General features: G+C 39.3%; 1 protein-coding gene across 1 annotated transcript in view; it reads right to left on the bottom strand.

Moving 5' to 3' along the window:
• The window catches only part of WWC2 (WW and C2 domain containing 2), a 218,689-nt gene that overhangs the window by 100,011 nt on the left and 97,711 nt on the right, over positions 1–20,967 (bottom strand). The window contains exons 3-4 of the mRNA XM_008000362.3: positions 9,058–9,261; positions 8,151–8,227 (exon numbers count right to left, since the gene is read on the bottom strand). Coding sequence (XP_007998553.1) covers positions 8,151–8,227; positions 9,058–9,261 — 281 coding nt within the window. The remainder of the gene's footprint in view (positions 1–8,150; positions 8,228–9,057; positions 9,262–20,967) is intronic.

Here is a 20,967-nt window from a genome sequence, read left to right as displayed (position 1 = left end):
TTATCTTAAAGGATCCTGGACTTTGTTCTAGCACACAAATAAATTATTTTAAATCAATTTGATCCTTTCAATGTTTGCTTTCAATTTTTGTTAGAATAAGTCCAATGCAGCCTTAGCCTCAGACTAATTTGGTCCCACTACTATGGCATTACCCTTCTGATGTTTCTTTTCAAGGCTCTATGTCTCTATGCTGGTTGACAGAAACACAAACTATTCCCAGCCCCATGTGAGCTCCGAGAACTGTTTGTTCTATCACTTTCTTTCTCCAGTCTTATGGTATTTGTACCATGGATACTCAATCAGTATTCAAGTCAAAGATTTGAGGAGACCCTACTAGAAATCTCTAGACTGGCACTTGCCTGCTCTTGCTCCCTTCTGTCTCTGTAGCTCCCTCCTCTCTGGTATTTCCTCTATATTCTAGTCACTTCTCCGCCAATGAACTTTTCTCTTCGGTCTCATCAACTCATGCACGCCACTGGACTATGTTTGGGTCCTTCTCCTCATACTGCAAACAGTGCAATCCCAGGGCTCACTTCATCTGTTTCCTTTCAGTTAAGAATTACAGTCTTCTACTGTTACCTGAAGTCTGAAAACAGCTGTTCCCTAGATTTTGTCCAGTTCTCTAATTACCTGCTGTTAGAGGGCAATTCTTGTAGTAGTTAATCTTTCACGGGCAACAAGTAAGCTGAATCTTTTAAAATATATTCACACAATTTTGACAGCCTGAATTTCAGGCAAAATGTCTTCTTGTTGAGCCTATTTCACCAATATCACCTTCTCTCTAAAGACACATCTAAAACTGTCATCCAATTGATGAGTCTCGAATCACACAATTTTATTCCCTTACAACTTGAAGGAGCTAAAATTCTGATGCCTTCATTAAGTAGAAGCTGAGAGTATTATGTCTACCACCCTCAGCTCTAGAAATAAATGTGCACCCAAGGACGCTAAAGATCGCAAAACATATGTAGAATAAGTAGCTATTTCATACTCTCACTGCTTCACTGTCATGGCGTCAGGAGGTTGATTCAAAATTCAATGTGAACATGTTAGGTCAATGTATTTATTGTGTACATGTCAAAGAAAAGTACAAAAATATAAGGAAGTGTTGGTTTGAATGTATTCATTATATCTTTATCTCATAACATTCCACAAAGCTTAGCTCCTATGACCTTCAAAATATGAGCAAATGAGCTTTGTAGGCTTTATAGAATCATTTAAAATAGATCATTTATGAGTGATTATTTTCCTGCCAATCCTGTTTGCTCAGATTATATATTCTCTAGCAGGAAAAGTTAATTGATTTTAATATTGTAAAATGCCACAAGCATTATGGATATAAGGGTATTTAAGAATTAGGATGTGTAGAGACTGACATGGTGACTTATCTAAGTGAAGAGAAACTAAATATCTCCTCCTCAACAACATAGTGCCAATAAATGATTTCTTTTTTAAAATACATACTTAGCCTGCAGTTTCATACCCTTCAAAGCTAGAAAAGGAGACCAAACTCATACAGAGACAGCAAGAGAAATAAAACATTAGAAAATCAAAAAATGTGATTAAGTATTAAGATTCACTCTATTCAAATTCTGAGTATGCTTTTGAAAAAAGACACTACTGTGCTATACATTTTAATTATTTCAAGTTACTACCATGTCATATTAGATAACATCAGTTCTTACATTAAAGAGAATCTCTCATTTTCTGTCTTGCTTTTTTTTTTTTTTTCTAGCGAATGTAAGTCAAGTCATCTCATTCCTAATTTCACTCAAAATTCACTGACTGTTGCGCTATTTTCTAACCCAACACTAACTACAATGGTCCTCCCTGATCCACAGTTTCCCTTTCTGCAGTTTAGGTTGCCTGCAGTCAACTGCGGTCCAAGAATAGATGACTATGATACAATAAGATATTTTGAGAGAGAGAGAGACCACGTCCATATAACTTGTATTAAAGTATAATGCGATGACTGTTCAATTTTATTATTAGTCATTGTTGTTAATCTTCTATGCCTAATTCATAAGTTAAACTTTATCACAGGTATGGCTGTATAGGAGAAAACAGTGTACAATGGGTTCAGTGCTATCCAGGGCTTCAGGTATCCACTGGGAGACCTGGGCCATATGCCCTATGAATAAGGGGGAGCTACTGTACAATACAAATTCATTTCCAAACATCCTAAGAATAACCTTATCTACAGTTTGGTGTTGTAAGTTAGCATCATTCTCTTTCAACACCCTAAAGGAAAGTTAAGTCACAGCTGAAAGAACTTGAAATGTAAGCTAAATTGTAAACATAGTATAAGAATAAGGATATCTCTCATGTCTAGTCAAGAGAGAATATTTGTAGCAATTTACATTCTCCAAAGGCTTTTTTCTTTTTCTTTTTCTTTTTTTTTTTTTTTTTTTGAGACGGAGTTTTGCTCTTGTTGCCCAGGCTGGAGTGCAATGGTGCAATCTTGGCTCACCGCAACCTCTGCCTCCCGGGTTCAAGCAATTCTCCTGCCTCAGCCTCCCCAATAGCTGGGATTACAGGCATGCACCACCACGCCTGGTTAATTTTGTATTTTTAGTAGAGATGGGGTTACTCCATGTTGGTCACGCTGCTCTCGAACTCCCGACCTCGGGTGATCCGCCCACCTAGGCCTCCCAAAGTGCTGGGATTATAGGCGTGAGCCACTGCATCCCGGCATATTTCTTTTTATTTGAAAAATACTGATATTATTTTTGCTCTGTTAGATAATTGGCTAAAGTATCATATTTTGATGTGCACATTAGTCAATTACTTTACTCCTAGTTACAAACTGAACTTTAAATCTGACTGTCATTCTTTTAAATCTGTCTCCAAGATTACAAATAGCTAAGACTGTGGATGGCTTTTCTAAGTTCATCACCACTGCTAAAACGAATTCAAAGTGGGTCTATATTAACAATGTGTGAGCAGTACATACTTGAGAACAAAAGATAGTATACTGTTATTAATAACAGTGCCCCCTAGCCAGCTATGTGTTTGGAATGGTGTGCAAATAGTTTAACCAAAGGGGTCTTTGTTCTTCACTCTTACAAAATTAAAAGTTGTATTAAAGCACATGCAATAGGTACTCAATACACTTCTCAAATACATTTGTATTTCTAAAGACTTTCTTTTACATTTCTAACACTCCATTTAGGTTTAACAATGGTGAAAATTTCATAAAAATTAGCCAAAAACTTTCTCCACAAAATTTTCACCAAATTTCACCTATTTGTAAACTTTGGTATTGTGTTTTTTTAATAACGGCAATTGAATTTAAAGTTTAATTTGCGTGAGAGAGTTTATATTTTAACCCCAGGTGACTATGGCCTAAGATCTATTATAAATAAATAATAAATTTTGCAGTAAAAACGTTTATATTCTTCTTCCTTAAAAAAATAGCTACTGAAAAATAGCTATTGAGATTTTCTCAAGCAATTAAACACCAGCTTTAAAAGTTACGAGTATCTTAATAAAATGCACTAATTCATTCATTTTACCATTTTCACAAATAAAAATAAGGTATCAGGAAGTACTGTTAACCCATTTGACCAAAGAGGAAACAAGCCCAATGGTCATCAATATCTATGTCCATAATATAACATGAAGCATATTTTAGACAGGTGCTTCTAAATACATGACTCCCAAATACTTGACCTACTAGTACTAATTCAGTAAAACAACAGAAGTACACCTGCTAATATTGTTGCAACAAAACATTAAAGCATAAAACTAGTGTTTGGCTATGCTTTAAAAATTGTTATTGTGACCAAAAATGCAGACAAGTACTCCTAGACACCAAAGCGATGAGTTAATTTATTCAAGAGTTACTACTCCTATGGCATTAATTTGTGGAAAGGATTTTAACAGAGTATGCAAACCAAGAAGGGTCAGATTATCAAAACCTAACAGACTCTGCCAAGTTACCCATCCACTTCTGAATGGCTGGGCCATTCCTAAAGTGTTACCTGGTCAAAATGGACACAGATACCAAAGAGTGCATCATCTGTGCCAAAGTGTTCAAATACAGCTCAAAACATCACAACAGCAACACAGTCCACACGGACCAATCTGCTATGGCGGCATTTCTGAAAAGGCATTCACACTGCCAGGAAGTGTTAAGCACCTGGGGACTAATGAAAGGGATGAAGCCAGTGTCGCTTCTGATCTTTAATTATAGTTATCTATGAATATCTTGCCTTCTTTTTGTGAGGGAAGCACCTTCTTGAAGAGGGCGTCTCTCTCTGACTCATCTTTGTGGTCACAAAGTGATAAATATTATATGTTATATATAATATAGGCCTCTGATATTAAGAGCGAACTAAACCTGGCATAGAAGAGGCTTAATCTAAGAGATTCTGCTACATCAGAGGACAGTTCTGGGGAAGGTGACCCACTTGAGATTTCCTGTGCTACCCCTGACTGGGATGGGGCTCCATTTCCTTCTAAATGGTTGGTTTCATGAGATATCCTAATATGTTTTTGTTTCTAAATCCCTCCCTCAGTTTGCGTATTTCTTAGAGGATCTAAGTGTACAGATTAACAGCTTATTGTGGTTGTTCCATTTACAATGTGTCTTGCAAAGATAAGAACTACGAAAAGGATGAAAATTTCAGAGGGAAGTAATAATAACTTGCTGAGAAGTGCACAGCTCGAGTATTGGAGTTTATTGAGAGTAAGTTTTGACAGAAATGTCTTCATTTCCTTTTTTTTAAGATAAGGTATCTAGCCTAGTAGATCACAGAAACAAACACATAGACACGGTACAGAGATACAGTACCAAGACATTTGACAAACCATTGCATGAACAGAGAATTACGGATGGACTGACAAAGGGTCCAGGACACCCTGAAGCGGTATTTATTATACAGTGACATAGAATGATGACTTCATAAATCAAGAAATCCAAACTAAAGAGAGGTTTTGCTTCCAGTAAGCTTGTTTGAAAAACAAACCTTTTTCATACTCTTTTTCTAATAAGAAATAGAAAAATTATGAGAAAAAAAATACATACATCTGTTTGAGGACACTCGAGAACTAAGACAGCAAGAACTTGTGTTAAAGATCCAAAAGAAGCCAGGTGTGGTGTCTCACACCTGTAATCCCAGCACTCTGGGAGGCCGAGGCGGGCGGATCATGAGGTCAGGTGTTCGAAACCAGCCCGGCCAGCATGGCAAAACCCCATCTCTACTAAAAATACAAAAAATTAACCAGGCGTGGTGGCGGGCGCCTGTAGTCCCAGCTACTCAGAAGGCTGAGGTGGGAAAATCCCCTGAACCTGGGAGGCAGAGGTTGCAGTTAAACAGAGCAAGACTCTGTCAAAATAAATAAATAAATAAATAAATAAATAAATAAATAAATATCCAAAAGATAAGGGAAGCTCATTGTCATAATCAAACATGGCACTGTTTCTGCTTTTGAGGTATTTGCCCACACAACAGGAAAGGGAAAGGCTGGGAGCATGCAGTGACTGAGCACCTGAGACACAGAGAAGGGCTGGCAGCCCCACAGAGCTCAGGCACAAGGAAGAGACGCGAAGTTCAGCCTCTATCCAACAGAAGGGGCCCTGCTAAAACACCTCAGGAGTTCAACTGGGATTCTGAAGAGCTTTGCCCTGAAAGAAAAGGGAAACTGGAAATTGGCCCACCCTTAGAGAAGGATTAAAGCCCAGGCTGCAGTCAGCTCAAATTATGATTATATTAAAATTACCTGCCCCTGGCCTGACTACCTAGAAGAAACAAAACTAAATCCTCTCTGGGATGATAAAGTGTTCAAAAATTACATATTAATGTGCAGAATTTGGGCAAGTAACTAAAAACAATTGAAAAATAATCAAATAGAAATTCTGAGATTAAAACTTTTTTTTTTTATTTTTAATAGAGATTATGTCTCGTTATGATGCCCAGGCTGGTCTTGAACACCTGGCCTCAAGCAATCCTCCCACCTTGGGATCCCAAAGTGCTGGGATTACAGGTGTGAGCCATTGCACCCAGCTTCAAATGTAAGTTTTTGAACTGAAAAATATAGTGTATTTAAGTTGAAGTCAATAATAAAAGCTCCAATTGTTTGAAAATTAAGCAATGCACTCATATGAGAAATCATAAAGGAAGTTAGAAAATATTTTGATCTGAATAACAATGGAAATATAAAATTCAAAACTTGTGAGATGTAGGCAAAAGCCTGTGCATAAAGTAACGTAGAGACTTAGTGCAGACGTGAGAAGGTAAGAAGGGCTGAAACCGTTTGGCAGTATCCGCTGAGACATGTACGGTCAGGTGCCACATGTTCGCATTTCCCTGCATATAAGGCGGTATGTCTCGCACTGCCTTTTCTACCGCTGGATAAGTTTAGATACACAAATACTTACCACCGTGTGTTATAATTCTAGGTACTGAATGTACTTACAATATGTACTTACAGTACTCAGTATAGTATCACACGGTACAGGTTTGTAGCCTAGAGGTGCAGTAGCCCTATCACATGGGCTTGCATTAGTATACTCTGTGATGTACACAGGACAAGGGAATTGTCTGACAATGCACTTCTCACAATGTATGCCCATTGTTAAGTGAGCCATGGTTGTATTTTTTAAAATAAATTGTATTGTATATATTTGAGGCTTACAACATGATGTTATGGGATACATGGAGATAGTGAAATGATTATGACAGTGAAGCAAATTAGCATATCTAGCAACTCACACAATTACCATTTTTTGTCACAAAATCTACTTATTTAACTTATTTAACAAGAATCCCCAATACAATACAATGTTATTCCCTAGAGTCCTCATGTTGTACATTACATCTCTAGACTTGTTCATCCTACATATCTGTACCTTTTATCCTTTGAACCACATCTCGCCATTTCATCTCCCCTCACCTCCGCCCCACCCCCAAGTCCACGGTAACCACTGTTCTATTCTCTATCTCTGTATATTTGATCTTCTTTTCAAGAGTCAACATAGAAGTGTTCCACATATAATGCATGTATAATAGACATGTACATTAAGGCATAATTTTTAATAATCAGAAATTGAAACAAACTTTAATTTACATCAATATTACATGAGATAAAGAATTTATGGTATGTACACAAAAGTGGAACACTATATAGCAATAAAAATGAATGTGGATCTTGAAATGCTATTGAGCAAGGCAAGCCATCAAATTAATACATACGCTATCCAGTCTTAGGAAGTTCAAAGCAGGTGAAAAACTAACCCTCAATGCTCATGAGGCCATAGTACCACCTTTAGGGAGAAGGGAAATAATGAGGAGAAATCATGGTAATAACCCAGTTCAGGACCTGGGTAATGGTTACATGAGTTTATTTACTTGGTGAACAGACTTTAATATTCCAAAAATCAAGGATAAACAAGCTCTGGCCTTAACATCAGTTTAGTTAAAAAGATTGAGGCCAAGATTCAGGAAACACCTTTCCATGAGGCATTACGAGGACCTCGTAAAGTCTGACTTCAGTTGTGGGCATCCTGAAATATCGGGTTGTCGGACAAAAGAGCAGCTTGGCTTAACTCTGGAGGACAAAACTCAGCACAATGAGGGAAAGCACGTTACAAGACTCAAATTTTGATTCAATATTCTAACTGCTAACAATAAAACTGCCCAATAGGCCAGGCGCAGTGACTCACGCCTATAATCCCAGCACTTTGGGAGGCCAAGGTGGGCAGATCACTTGCGGTCAGGAGTTCAAGACCAGTATGACCAGCCTGGCCAATATGGTGAAACCCCATCTGTACTAAAAATATTAAAATTAGTTGTGTGTGGTGGCACATGCCTGTAATCCCAGCTACTTGGGAGGCTGAGGCAGGAGAATCACTTGAACTTGGGAGGCGGAGATTGCGGTGAGCCAGCCTGGCGGACAGAGTGAGACTTCATCTCACAAAACAAACAAACAAACAAACAAAAAACTGCCCAATAATGAACACACTGTCTCAATAATAAAGACTATTCCACGCTCTGAACTTGTTCACATCAAGGCGGAAGGGCCACTCATCAGGGGTGAGTGGAGTTTCCCACACCACACGGGGTGAGAGCTGACCGCTGGAGCCCCTTCCACAGCCTTCAGACTCTATGCATATGGGTCAACACAGAACCACAATTTAAACCTCTTACCCTTAATCTTGTAGTGGAGATCTCAGCTTTTAAAATATCGGGATCATATTTAGTACTGGATGAAGATCCTGAGAATACTTTTATAGAGAAAAAAGAAAAACTAATTATTTACAAGTTGCATAACTAGTTCTCAGCTTATAATTTCTTGAAGCTGTACACAGGGGGAAAAAAAAATTTACTGAAGCTAAAAACAAGATTTATGTGCTTCTGTGAATACTTGCTTTCTTTTTATAATTCCTTTATTGTCATTTATCATACACCTAAATATAAAAAGTAATCCTCAAACCTCTACCATATTTTTAAACTCTGTAAAGAGAAACATCATTAAGCCCTTGGTGCTTAATTTTCTTCAGGATTTCATATACACTATGTCCTTAGAGGACTATACTGCAGCAGTACTTCAGAGTTTTGCATTATCCAGGAATTTATAATTTAAGCAGAACTTCTGAGCTCATCACAGCTGCTTCTTTAAACAAAGTCAGCTCCAAATAATCAATCTGTGAGATGAGGGAGCGGTAAATCAACTCAGATGGTCAACAGAAATTATACTGTAGGTAATAGTTGCAGTTCCTCCCCACTAAAAATATTGTACAAAAGTAGCAAAAAGGGCCAAATTACTTGCATTGTTCTGAAAAGGTAAAAATTAACTCGTAAATGCATAAAAGGCAACCTGGCAGAGGCAGGTACAGAAACAGAAGGCATGCACAACCCCCAAACGGGGATTATTTTATCTGGAGTGGGGGTGAGAAAATCTGGGGTGTGCCTTCACCTCTCACGGTTTTGAGAGACTCTCCCTGCTTAGGAGGGAAAAGGACTCAAAATTAAACTCCATAGAAATGTAAGTGGTCTTCTGTTATCTACAATTCGGTCTCCACTTCTAAAGTCTGAAGAGACACACTGTACTTACAGCTTGTGCGAGAACTTGACTTTTCCTTATAGGCATCATTTAATCGCACGTATTCATCCAGGGCCAGTGCCAGCCTCTGCTCCTTCACATGGTACAGCTCCTTCTGTGTCCGGAGGGCGTCCTGCGCCACGGAGAGGTAGTCCTTGAGCATCTTCTCCTGTTCCCCCCTCCATTGTTTTCTTGGATCTTCTATCTGTGTGGTTTCTGAAAACATTAGGTGGAGGGTATTTTTTAGAATTTAACTTTGTTTTCCGGATTGTTTAAACTTTAGGGAGTAGGCTAGCTTAAGTTCTTGTATCCTCTAAGGAGTTTATTTAGCTGTGCTGGAGTGACTTCTCCAGAAACTTTATAGTTTTATTTTACCCAGTCCCATCGGTTTCCTTCCTCTTTCAGGTTCTCATCAACAATGTATTCTCACTATAAATCTACCACATACAATGTTGTCAATCAGATCATTTCTTTCAAGAATTCCGTAGCTCCCCAGTGCCTACAGAATAAAAGCTAAGCTATTCATTCCAGCACTCAAGGTCCCGTGTAATCTGGACCCAACCTACCTTCATTCACCTAATACGGGACTCTAGCCACACTGCCCTCTGCACCAGCTCTAAGCAAAGCTGGTCTGCTCTGCAGACCAATACCAGTCCATGAACGCAGTTTCATGTCCGCAACAGTAAGGACAGAAATAGACAGAAAACATTTTGTAATCATTATAGCGATTTTAGTCAGTTATTGTTTATCTGTTGATAAACATTTTGCATTTCTTTGTGTGTATACATTTTCACTTTTCCAGTAATTCACTTTTTCTTGTAGTTTACAAAAATATCAGTGAGTCCGCAGTGGATCTGAAATTTAAAAATAAACAAACAAACAAAACCCTGGTCCTGTTTACACAGGATGCTCCAGCCTAAGGCCCTGGTTCTTGCTTCTGCACTTCTGCAAACTACAATCAACCAGAGACCCTTTTTTTAAAAAAAAAAAACAAACCCAGACCAGCTAGAGTTTCTGTGAGTGGAACCCAAGCACTATCGATTCGAAAGCTGCTCAGGTGATTCCAGTGAGCAGCCGAGCCCAAGAACCAGCGCTCTGCAACAGCGTTCACACGCTGCCTCCTCTAGAAGGTGCCTCCTCCAGAAGGTGCCCCAGCCACCTCATCTGCAGGTCAGCCCTTATCCTCTGTCTTCCACGGCAGCTTATGCTCAGTTTATAAACTCCAAACACATTCTTTACTGTGTGGTGAAGCCACAGTAGGGGCCACAAAACGTGAAGAAAAACAAAAACAAAAGAATCAGATTACCACAAACACTTTATGTTCTCATATTTAAAAACTGACATATTTTTTGACCACACGTTGGGCCAAGGAGTTGGAGTGTACTGGTGTCCAGCATTGGGGTACCATGATGTATACAAGAGAATGGATAGTTTTGGTGATGGTTAGTGCAGGTTGGTTAAGAGATATCCCCCTGTGTCTGCAGATATGTACTGGATCCCTCTGCTGTGAAAGAAAGGAGAGTGGCCATGTGCCAGTAGAGGAAGGGGTTGAGAATGGGACAGAGTAAATAAAAGAGGCTTCCTGGATACTGATGTTCTATTTCTTTCACCCATTGAAATTACATAGTTCACTTCTGAAATATTTGTTAAACTTTGTTATTTCAGTCTGTGCACTTTTCTGTATATTGTATTCAGTAATACAATGTGTTAAAATAAAAGTAGAATGGTTCAAAGGCGTAAAAACTATGGTATTGTGACTTACGATCTTGTCTCTAGCAGGATATTGTATCTAAGTGGATCCCACTCCCAACAACAGCAAACACAAACGGGATAATTTGGGACAAATAGAAGTATGGCTTTAATACAGAAAACACATGCAGCTTGATACACAAAAGATTAATAGAGATTTTTAAAAAACAAAGCAAAACACAAAGAAGGCCATGGTGGAATAACAGGGCCACAGTAAATAACTAGAAGACAAAATATATGAACAATGGTTTTCAGATGTTGGACAACAGGTAGTACAAATTGTGATCTCTAAATAAAGGGAAATGAACCCCATGATTATCCTACATTTCTGTCTGAAAGCACTTTTTGGACAGCAGTGCAAAGAGGGGTAACTGAAGCAGAGAAAGGAGGCACTGCTGAATTGAAGCAAGAGGCAAGCAGACTTCATGGAAGCCATGAGAGGTGGAATTTGTAAAGCAAAGCACAGAAGTTCCAGAGACTGGAGAAGTTCCAGAAATTTGCACAGGGGTCACAAGAAGTCTGTGGGTGAATGCTAAGATGCACAAGGGGGAAGTGCACAACGCCAGGCAAAGGACAACTGGGGTGCTATAGGCAGATAATTCCCTGAGCTCACACAGGGCTGTGACAGTTTCCAATTATGACCATCCAGAGGAGAAAGGACACAGTGAACATCTAGGGAATCCAGTGGAGACCACAGCAAAGTTACACCTTAACAACAGAGCTAAATAAGACATAGAGTAAAGGTTACTCTGAACCTAACCTAAAGGACCAAACTGGTCAGCAAGTAACTTAACTGCCAGTCAGAAGAAAAAAAGTACAAATCTCCCTAAAAGGCACAAAACCTAGCACTCAATGAAACCAACAACAACAAAACCAACTTTATAATGTCTAGCATCCACTATAATGTTACTAAACATAACAAAAAGCACAAAAATATGGTCCATAATCAGGAGAAAAATCAGTCAATAGAAACAGATCTGGAAATGTAGAAATGATGGAATAAGCATAATCTAGATAAAACAGTTATGTTGTAACAGAATAGAGTCCAAAAATAAACCCACATATCTACTCACTATTGTGCAAACAGTCAGTAAGCAGATGAAAGGAGACTCAACATCACCAATCATCAGGGAAATACAAGTCAAAACGATAATGGGATACCACTGCTCACTATATAAAACGGCTAAAATTTGAAAACTGACCATGTCAAGTGTTGAAGAGGATGTGGGGCAACTGGAATTCTCATTCATTGCCACTGGGAATCTAAAATGGGGCAATCACTTTGGAGAAGAACTTAGCAATTACCATACAACCCAGCAATCCTACAACTTGTTATTTACCCAAGAGATCCAAAAATATGTACATACAAAAGACCTCTAAACAAATGCTCATTAACAGCTTTATTCATAAGAGACAAAACTATTACAGCTAATGGCTAAGCAAATTGTAGTATATCCATACAATAAAATACTACTCAGCAACAAAATGAAACAAAATACTCAACAACAATATATAAGGCTCTTAAACACAAGCTGAGTGAAAAGACGCCAGACACAAAAGAGCACATGCTGTATGATTCCATTTATATGAAATGTGGGCAACGTAAAGTTAAGCCAATGACAAAAAGTGGTTGCCTGGGCCCAGCAGTACTGAGAAGTACTTGTTACAACAGAGCAAGAAGAAAGCTCTTTTTGAGCAGATGGAAATGTCCTCTATCTTGATTATTGTGATGGTTACATGGTGTACACTTGTCAAAAACTCATGAACTGTATAGTGAAAATAGATGCAATTTATGTATTTGTATATAATAAAGCTGATTTACAGTTTATTATTAAAATATGCTTTACAAGGTTCAAATGAATGACTGATGATGACTGATGAATGTTAAAGAGAACTGAGGTATAACAATCTCTCAGTTATAAAGGACACAGGGATGCTATAGGCAGACAAACGGATGCTATCAGAACAGCAATAAAAACCCTTTGCCACTATCAGCTGTTGAAAAGAGCACTGGTTAGGGAGTAAGGCCGTGTGGATTCCATATCCAACTAGTCAGATGTGAGACTCTAGGAGAAATATTTTACCTCTCTTACTCTCACGTCTCTTGGATGTACAAAGAGGGTGAAATATGGACGAATATTTTCTGATGTAGCCTCCTATCCTGGTATTCTCGGGTCTTTCTGCCATGGTCTGCTCTTTGCTGTTGATGGATATCTGACTGCTCTAGAGCACTTCGCTAATTCACCTGCAGCCAATGACTGACTAGTGAAGAAGACAGAAAGAACTCCCAGGTAGAGCAAACTCTGAGGTAGAAATTGTACTTTGGAGTCACTACAATCAAGTGGAGTCAAAGACTTCACAGAAATAAAACCTTCACTTGTTTTTTTCCCTCACTTTCTTTCTTTCCTCATTTCCTTAATGGTTTATCCCGGGATTTCCTTCATAAACCACGTTCACTTAAATTCTTGGCTTAGGGCTTGCTTCTGAGAGAACTCAACCCAACGTGCCCTTGTATAATCTATGCAAATGGAAATGAAAGAAGTTTGGTCTTGGACTGTACTTCTCATATCCTCCTGTGACGGCTCTTAGTAACATTGTGTGTATGGGCAAGGCAGGGGAGAAATGAAAGAAAGATTCACTCTCGAAAATATAAAAGGAAAATAAACCTGTCATTAACAGAGAAATGCAACAGCAAGTTCTAGCAATCGTTTTCTAAGATTCTACTAGAGAACTGAATAAATAAGCTGCTCTGGTTATTGTAAAACATAAAATTAGATTAAGGCACAGCCTAATTGCCTCAATAAAATCATTTTTGTGCACCATTACTAACAGTACTCTTAGATTTTAAGCCCTTGATGTCACATCATACCTGAAAATACTTCCACAGCCCACTCAGAGTTCCACAACCCCTTTCCCAGGGGTGTAGAGAGTGTACATCGGTCAGCCCAGACCACACTGGAAACGAAAGGTATGGATACAGAAGGACTACGGAACATATAAAAGGGAAGTGTTCCAACAAGAACCTCGGCATTTATTACTGGAAGGAGATGAGGAGGTACTGAGGTGCAGGAGGAAGAAGAAAAAAAGAAAATGATATAGTAGCATGAACCTGGGTGGCAGAAAGGCTGAGGTACATGGATTGTGAAAAACTAAACAGGAAAAGGAGGGATAATTCTTCCTTCCTCCTAATACCTGAATAATTAAAATGATTCCACATTGGAATGTACATTGAGAATACTGAGACTCAGGTCGTAATGAAGTAAGGTTAAAAAAAAAAAAAAGAAGCACATGAATCATTTGAGTCCTGAGGAAGTTTTAAGAATATGAATACTGGAAAAAAGAACTGAGATGTAATATCCCAGAAGCTAAGATCATAAACTCTGTATTCAGTCTAACTGGGTTCAAATCCAGGTGTGTCATTTACAAATTGTGTGACCTTGAGTAGGTTCTTAAACCTCTTCAGGGTTCAATTTCCTCCTTTACAAAATGGAGCTAATTCAGGGGGCTGTTTGGAGGATTAAATGAGATACTGCAAAATACAAAAAGCCTTTAATGCTAGTAAGCTATAACACTGTCTCTGATACTCAGACTGCAAAAGCAAAGAAATTATAAAGTCACATTGCTTACCCCAGCCTTGACTCCAGAGAGCATCTGTGTCTAGAACTAAGGCTCCACAGATCACTCTGCACCCATGTTAACCTACCCTGGCTTGAACCAGCTGATGAAAATGGGATAGAGTCAGCTGTAACAAATGAATTATATATACATATGCTCAATACCTCCCCTCAATCTGTGCACGTGGCAGCAACACTGGGGAAAAAGGAGTCTTGTAACTTAATAAATTATAAAATTATATCCACTCTGCTTCCTCTTCCCTTAGTGGAATTTGCACACTCCACCACATACGTATTTATACAAGATGTCAGGGGCAGATCAGCAGATGAGACTGAAAAACAATCAACAAAATATTGCTTCTCAAAGTTTCTTAGTATGACACACAGTGTTGCACTTTCCATTTGTCAGTGGATGGCGTATTGATCATTTTCTTAAAATTTTATATTTTGTGATACTTTGATGTCTCAGGGGCCTTGCTGTCTGGGAAGAGACTGCCCCTCCCAGGGCTAACTTAATTCTTAAGATAGCAAATGACTCCCATGAGCCCATCCTTCACATGTAAACCAACAGTCCAAAGCCCATATCCCTAACCTCCTCTTTTATCTAACTCACACTCCAAACCAGTATTTCCCCTGCCCTACATCACCCTCCAGGGGAAGACACTGGACAACTAGAGACCATTCCCATAACCCAGAGTCTGCCGAAATTATTCAATCTAGCCAATCCTAAACTTGTTCAGACTTGCGTACCCTGTCTCACTCATTCCTTCCCAAGGAAACCACAATACAGGCTCTGGGCCATGATTTCTCCTCTGCTCCTTCTGCCTCCCAACCAACCCAAGCACTTCTCCACCATATGGCCTGGAATGGTGTACTATGCCCCCTTCCCTTGAGAACTGTAATAAAACTTCTTAACCTGCCTCAAAGTATAGAACTCATCCTCTAACAAACATAAATGTATGGTCTTGGAAAGTTTTCAGAACTGTCGATGACTCCCAATAATCCTCATCTCCTAGTAATCTATGCCTCTTGAGTATGGGATAGATCTGATGGCTTGCTTCTAATGAACAGAACATAAAATAAGTGACAAGATATTACTTCTGAGATTAGGTTACAAAAGACTGTGCTGTTGTCTTGCTCACTCTCTCTCCCTGATTTTTCTTGGCTTTTTGACTCTAACAAAGCAAGCTGCCCCGTTGTGAGCTGTCCTGTGGAGAGGCCCACGTGGCATGGAACGAGGGAGGCCTGTGGCCAGCAGCCAACAAGGAAGTGAATCCTGCCAATAACCGTACGAGTGGCTTGGAAGCAAATCTTTCTCCAGGCAGCCTTGAGATGACTGCAGCCTGACTGACACCTGGATTGCAAACCACCACGGAGACCTTGAGCTGGAGGATCCAGCTAAGTCTTGCCTAGATTCATGGCCCACAGAAGCCATGAGATAATAAATACTATTTTAAACCAGTAAGTTTTGGGAGAATTTGTGATGATGAGATACATAATTAATAAACTAATGAAATAAAGAGATAATAAAAATTAAAAATGTATGTTAAAAATCTGAAAAATTCTTAAGTTATAATAATTATAAGATATGTACTCTCAGTTCTCTTTCAATCTTTTGAGGTTTCAGCCAATCATATTTCCCCCATGTTGGGGACACAGTATATTTCAATAAAATATTTGTCATTGGCTAAAATGCCACAAAACACTGACTGACACTTCAGTGAATACAGTGCAATAATGATGACGATAATAAACTTCAGCATTTGTCTTGGACAGGACAGGAGAAACACTCCGGTAGACTGGTTTAAACACTGCACATTACAAGAGGGTCAGTGCGAAGCATTCTCATTTCTGAAATATTGCACAATTCAAATATGAACTGCAAAAGACGGTTCCCAAGGCACCTTAGAAGAAGGCTTCATAAGGCAGGATTGTGCTTCATCTCCATCATTGTATTTGCAGAACAGATTTGTGAAGATTATTTTTTAAATGTAAATACTCAAGTATATTATACAAATGTGGTATTTTTTATTAAGACCTAGTGGCCTTGGGAGCTCATGGCATTACAATATAATTTGCTGTTTTCTACTATATTAAAGAAGCAATATATAAAACTGTTAAAACGCCCTGTACCTCAAGGGAATTCACATTCCATCAGTTTTATAGATGTGAAACTTTATAGGTAGAGAACACATGTGAGTTACAAGAGCTTATCATGGAAGATAATGTTAGATTCTTCAAAGAAGATTATTTTTGTCTATAATGCATATTTATATTCCTCCTACTATGCTCAGGAAGAATAAATCAAATGAATATAAGTAACTTTCCTTATCTTCCTTTTTATAAAGTATCTGCTATATTACTATTTGTTCATTAATTCCTACAGACAATTATTGACCATCTACTATAGGGAAAAATAAGATATTCAGGCATGAACCCTCCTTCCAAGAAACTTGCAAAACGTAGAAATAGTGACATACATATATGTAGAACACGATTAGTGCCTCGAGTGGAGAATGGCTAAGTGCCATGGCAGTTTAGAGACAAATGGGTTTCTTCTGGTTGAAAAAGTAGTACAGTTCCATGGAACAGGCAGTAAAGAGGGCTTTGAAAGATTCCTGACAAAAGAACCTGGCCCGTTCCCTGCCCCAGCCAAAACCCCTGGTTACCCCAGTTACACCAGCCTTCAGCTGCACTGAATTTCCTGCATGTCTTTCCTCAAGTCTTGCTTTCTCTAGCCTCTGAGACCTTGGAATCTACTTGCCATCCTCCTTCTTCCCCACCCCTTTTTTCTCCAGCCTGGTTAACTCAGCCATCTCTTGGGTGTCAGCTTAAAGCACTTTCTCCAAGTAGCCACGGCTACACTCTTTAGGATGGAAAAGGCTGCTTCTTCATGCTTCCCCACGTTCTCCTAGCATGGTGGTGGTCCTTTCCCTATTTCACTATATGCTCTCATTTCTTTACCAATACTCCAAGAAGGGACTAGCCTATGATGTCTTGAATGTCCAGTAAATGAATATGAAACTCATTTTGTAAGCAATAATGTGCCACAGAAGGGTTTTATGCAAGAGCACAAAAGGATCCTTTTTTTTTTTTTTTAAAGCGATGAGGTCTTGCACGTTACCAGGACTGGCCTTGAACTCTTAGGCTCCAGTGATCTTCCCACCTCACCCTCCTGAGTAGCTGGGACTACAAGCAAGAGCCACCATGCTCAGCTTCAAAGAATCTTCACTATATTCTACGAAAATCATCTGACAGAAATGTGAGGTTCTATTATCAATTGATATGGTGGAGAAAAAAATTTTTTGATGAAAATTATACATTAAATGAAAAAGCTTATAAAACAGTATACATAATATAATCCCATTTGAGATGTAAAATACATTTAAAGCTGTGGATGAGGCAGGGGCATTCCTTGCGGTCAGATTTAAGGCCAGTCTGGGCAACACAGAGAGATGCCATCTCTACCCCAAAAAAATAAAAACGAAAATAAATTTTAAAAAACTGTGTATATGTGCATGTGTGTATCAAGTCTGGAAGGATACACATCAAAAGATTTAGAATACTTAGTTAACTCTGGGTTGTATGAACATAATTTTTCTTCTTTCATTTATCTATATTTTTACTTTTCTCCTATACACCATTACTTTTCGTTTGTTTGTTTTTGAGACAGGGTCTCACTCTGTCAACCAGGCTGGAGTGCAGTGGTGTGATCACAGCGCATTGCAGCCTTGAACTCCTAGGCTCCAGCAATCTGCCCACCTCAGCCTCCCAAGTAGGTGCGACCACAGGTGTAAACTGCCTCCCAAGTAGGTGGGACTACAGGTGCAAACTGCAAAACATGTTGAAAGGATCTATTCCCAAAACTGAACAAATCCTTTTATATGAAGTTCCAGAACAGACAAAATTAAGCTATGGTGATAGAAATCAGAACAATGTCTGCAGCAGTAGGGAGGGCTGACTGGAAAGGGGCAGGACAGAACTTACTAGAGTGACTGAAGAAGTTTGTACCTTGATGTGGGGGCAAGTTACAAAGGATTATACATACGTCAAAGTCCACCCAAAATACACGCTCAAAATCTGTGCATTTTTGTGTATGTAAATGAAACCTCAATTACTAAAAGAAAGAAAAAAAAAGTTATAGTACAACTCAGACTCTACCAAAAAGTGATTTACTTCTGGTTGTATTAATAATATCAAAACCTTACAAACCATACCTCCTCATTTCCCTTCTAGTTAGTTACAAACATCCCTCGTTGATACCTACACCCCTACTCCACACATACCCACCGAAAGGTGAATGTGATCATAAAACACTTACAGCCTAAAATAACTTTTACTGTCAAGGTCAAATCTTCTACTTCTAAATATTCAATAGTGTTTGTTAGAAACGTGTTAAACAGCCAAACATTCCTTATTTAATTTTTTCTTTAAATAATGAGAAAATTATGCTGAAACTATACAATGTCAGAACACAACATATGTGTGGAACAGCTGTTTGAGAAGATAATACTGTTTGCTCCTAAACTACTTCACAGGAATGTCTTGAAGATTAATGAGACAATGGACCAGATCGTTTTCAGTGGGTGAACTGTTTGCTGTTGGTAATTTGGGTACATCAGACCGCTAGAATACCATTACCATTAAAGCAAAATAGCAGACTTAAAATTTTATATTCTAATAGTGAAGTTTTAAAATATTCAAAATGGTGTTTTTTGACACATAATTTATACTTGAAATGTACTTTAATTCCTTTAAATAAGAACAGAAAGCTTTTGATTGCTGAGTTAAGCAATAAAGCTCTTCTTTTTAACATTTTAAGTGTTTATCATTATACTAGTTGCCCAGCGATGAAAACAAAAGATACAGTCACTGCCCTCCCTCAAGAAGCTCATAATTTAGTGAGGAAAACATACAAAAAATAGTATAAATGCAATATGACAACGCTTTTTAAAAAATCCCTATGCACTTGGTCCTCCAGAAGTATCTGGATGGGGCATTTGACCAGAATGGGACGGAGACCTGTGAGGTGGAGGGGTGGGTATCAGAGAAGGCCTATGGGAAGCAGTGGCACCTGAGCAGATCGCCCCTAGAAGGATGTGGCCTTCAGTCAAAAGGAGGGCCTAGGGGCTGTGCAGAGAGTGCTCAGGCTCGACTCCACAGATGCAAAGAAAGGCGGCCAGCCCAGGAGACACAGGGTACTCCCAGAGGTCTCCAGTGCCAGGCAGGGCAGGAGATGAAAAAGGAGAGGCCGATGCAAGCAGACTGGGAAGAGCCTTCTAGCAAGGAAAGAACATATGCATCTGGACTCTGAGAAAGACTTAGACAGATGCGGCAGCCAGCAGCCTGAAGGAAGTAACCGAAGTCATCACCCAAAGAGGTCTGCAGCATGCACGCAGCAGAAGACTGTTACAGAAATCCTGACAGCAGGCCCCAGTGAAGAAGAAACAGGCAAAAGAAAGCTGAGCAGGTGCGGTCAGATATGTGAACAGTATGTCACAAAATCCAAAGAGTAGAGAGCAGGAGGGAATAAGTCACAGTGACAAGTCATACAGACGAGACTACAGTCTTGTTTGAATTTGACAGTTTGTGGGGTGTATTAGACCCTTCTTGCCTTGCTATAAAGGAATACCCGAGACTTAGTCATTTATAAAGAAAAGAAAAAAAAAGAAAAGAAAAGAAAAGAAAAGAAAAGAAAAGAGGTTTAATTGCCTCATGGTTCTGCAGGATGTACAAGTACAGCCCCAGCATCTGCTGGGTTCCTGGGGAGGCCTCAGGGAGCTTTTACTCATGGCGGAAGGCAAAGCGGGAGCTGGTACATTATGTGGTGAGAGAGGAAGCAAGAGAGCAAGTGGAAGAGGCTTCACACCTCAAACAGCCAGATCTTGTGAGAACTCATCACAGCAAAGACAGCACCAAGGGGATGGCGCTAAACCATCATGAGAAATCCACTCCCACGATCCAGTCGCCTCCGGTCAGGTCCTATCTCCAGCACTGGAGATTACATTTCAACATGAGATTTAGATGGGACGAATATCCAAACTACATCGTGGGGTCTCAGGTGCCCTCAGCAAGAACAGGTTCGACGAGATGACGGAGAACAACGGAGGAAGTGGAGTTCTTGCAGACTACAGCTTTCAGCAAGTCTGGCTGTGAAGGGAAGAGGAGGCAACCACAGATGGCGATGGATTCTGGCTGAAGGAAGGTTTTGAGAGGGTGAGGAGAGGGAGTTTAATGCCATCTGTTTGTATTTCTTTTGCAGTTTTGGTTTCGTTTGGAGAGTTTCCAGTGTTTATATATTAAGACAAAAGAATCATTTATTAATAGAAATGGTAGGAGAACATTTTAAAATCAGGAAATAACTAATAAAGACACCAAACAGGAGAGAAGGATGGAGTAGGAAAGTTATTAAGAGGTATCTGTAGGGGTGGAGGTGTCCAGAGGAATGCCTCTTTCACTGAGAAAGAGGAGGAAGCCGTGAAGGTGGGTTTAGGTACCAAAGAGTTTGTAGGTGTTGAGAAGGAGGCTGAGAGGATTCCTTTTCTCATTATGGTACCAA

Source organism: Chlorocebus sabaeus, chromosome 7, assembly GCF_047675955.1.
Source record: "Chlorocebus sabaeus isolate Y175 chromosome 7, mChlSab1.0.hap1, whole genome shotgun sequence".
NCBI classification, from domain to species: domain Eukaryota; kingdom Metazoa; phylum Chordata; class Mammalia; order Primates; family Cercopithecidae; genus Chlorocebus; species Chlorocebus sabaeus.
The sequence above is the reverse complement of the archived record's forward strand: the minus strand, read 5'-3'. Positions and strand labels throughout refer to the sequence as shown.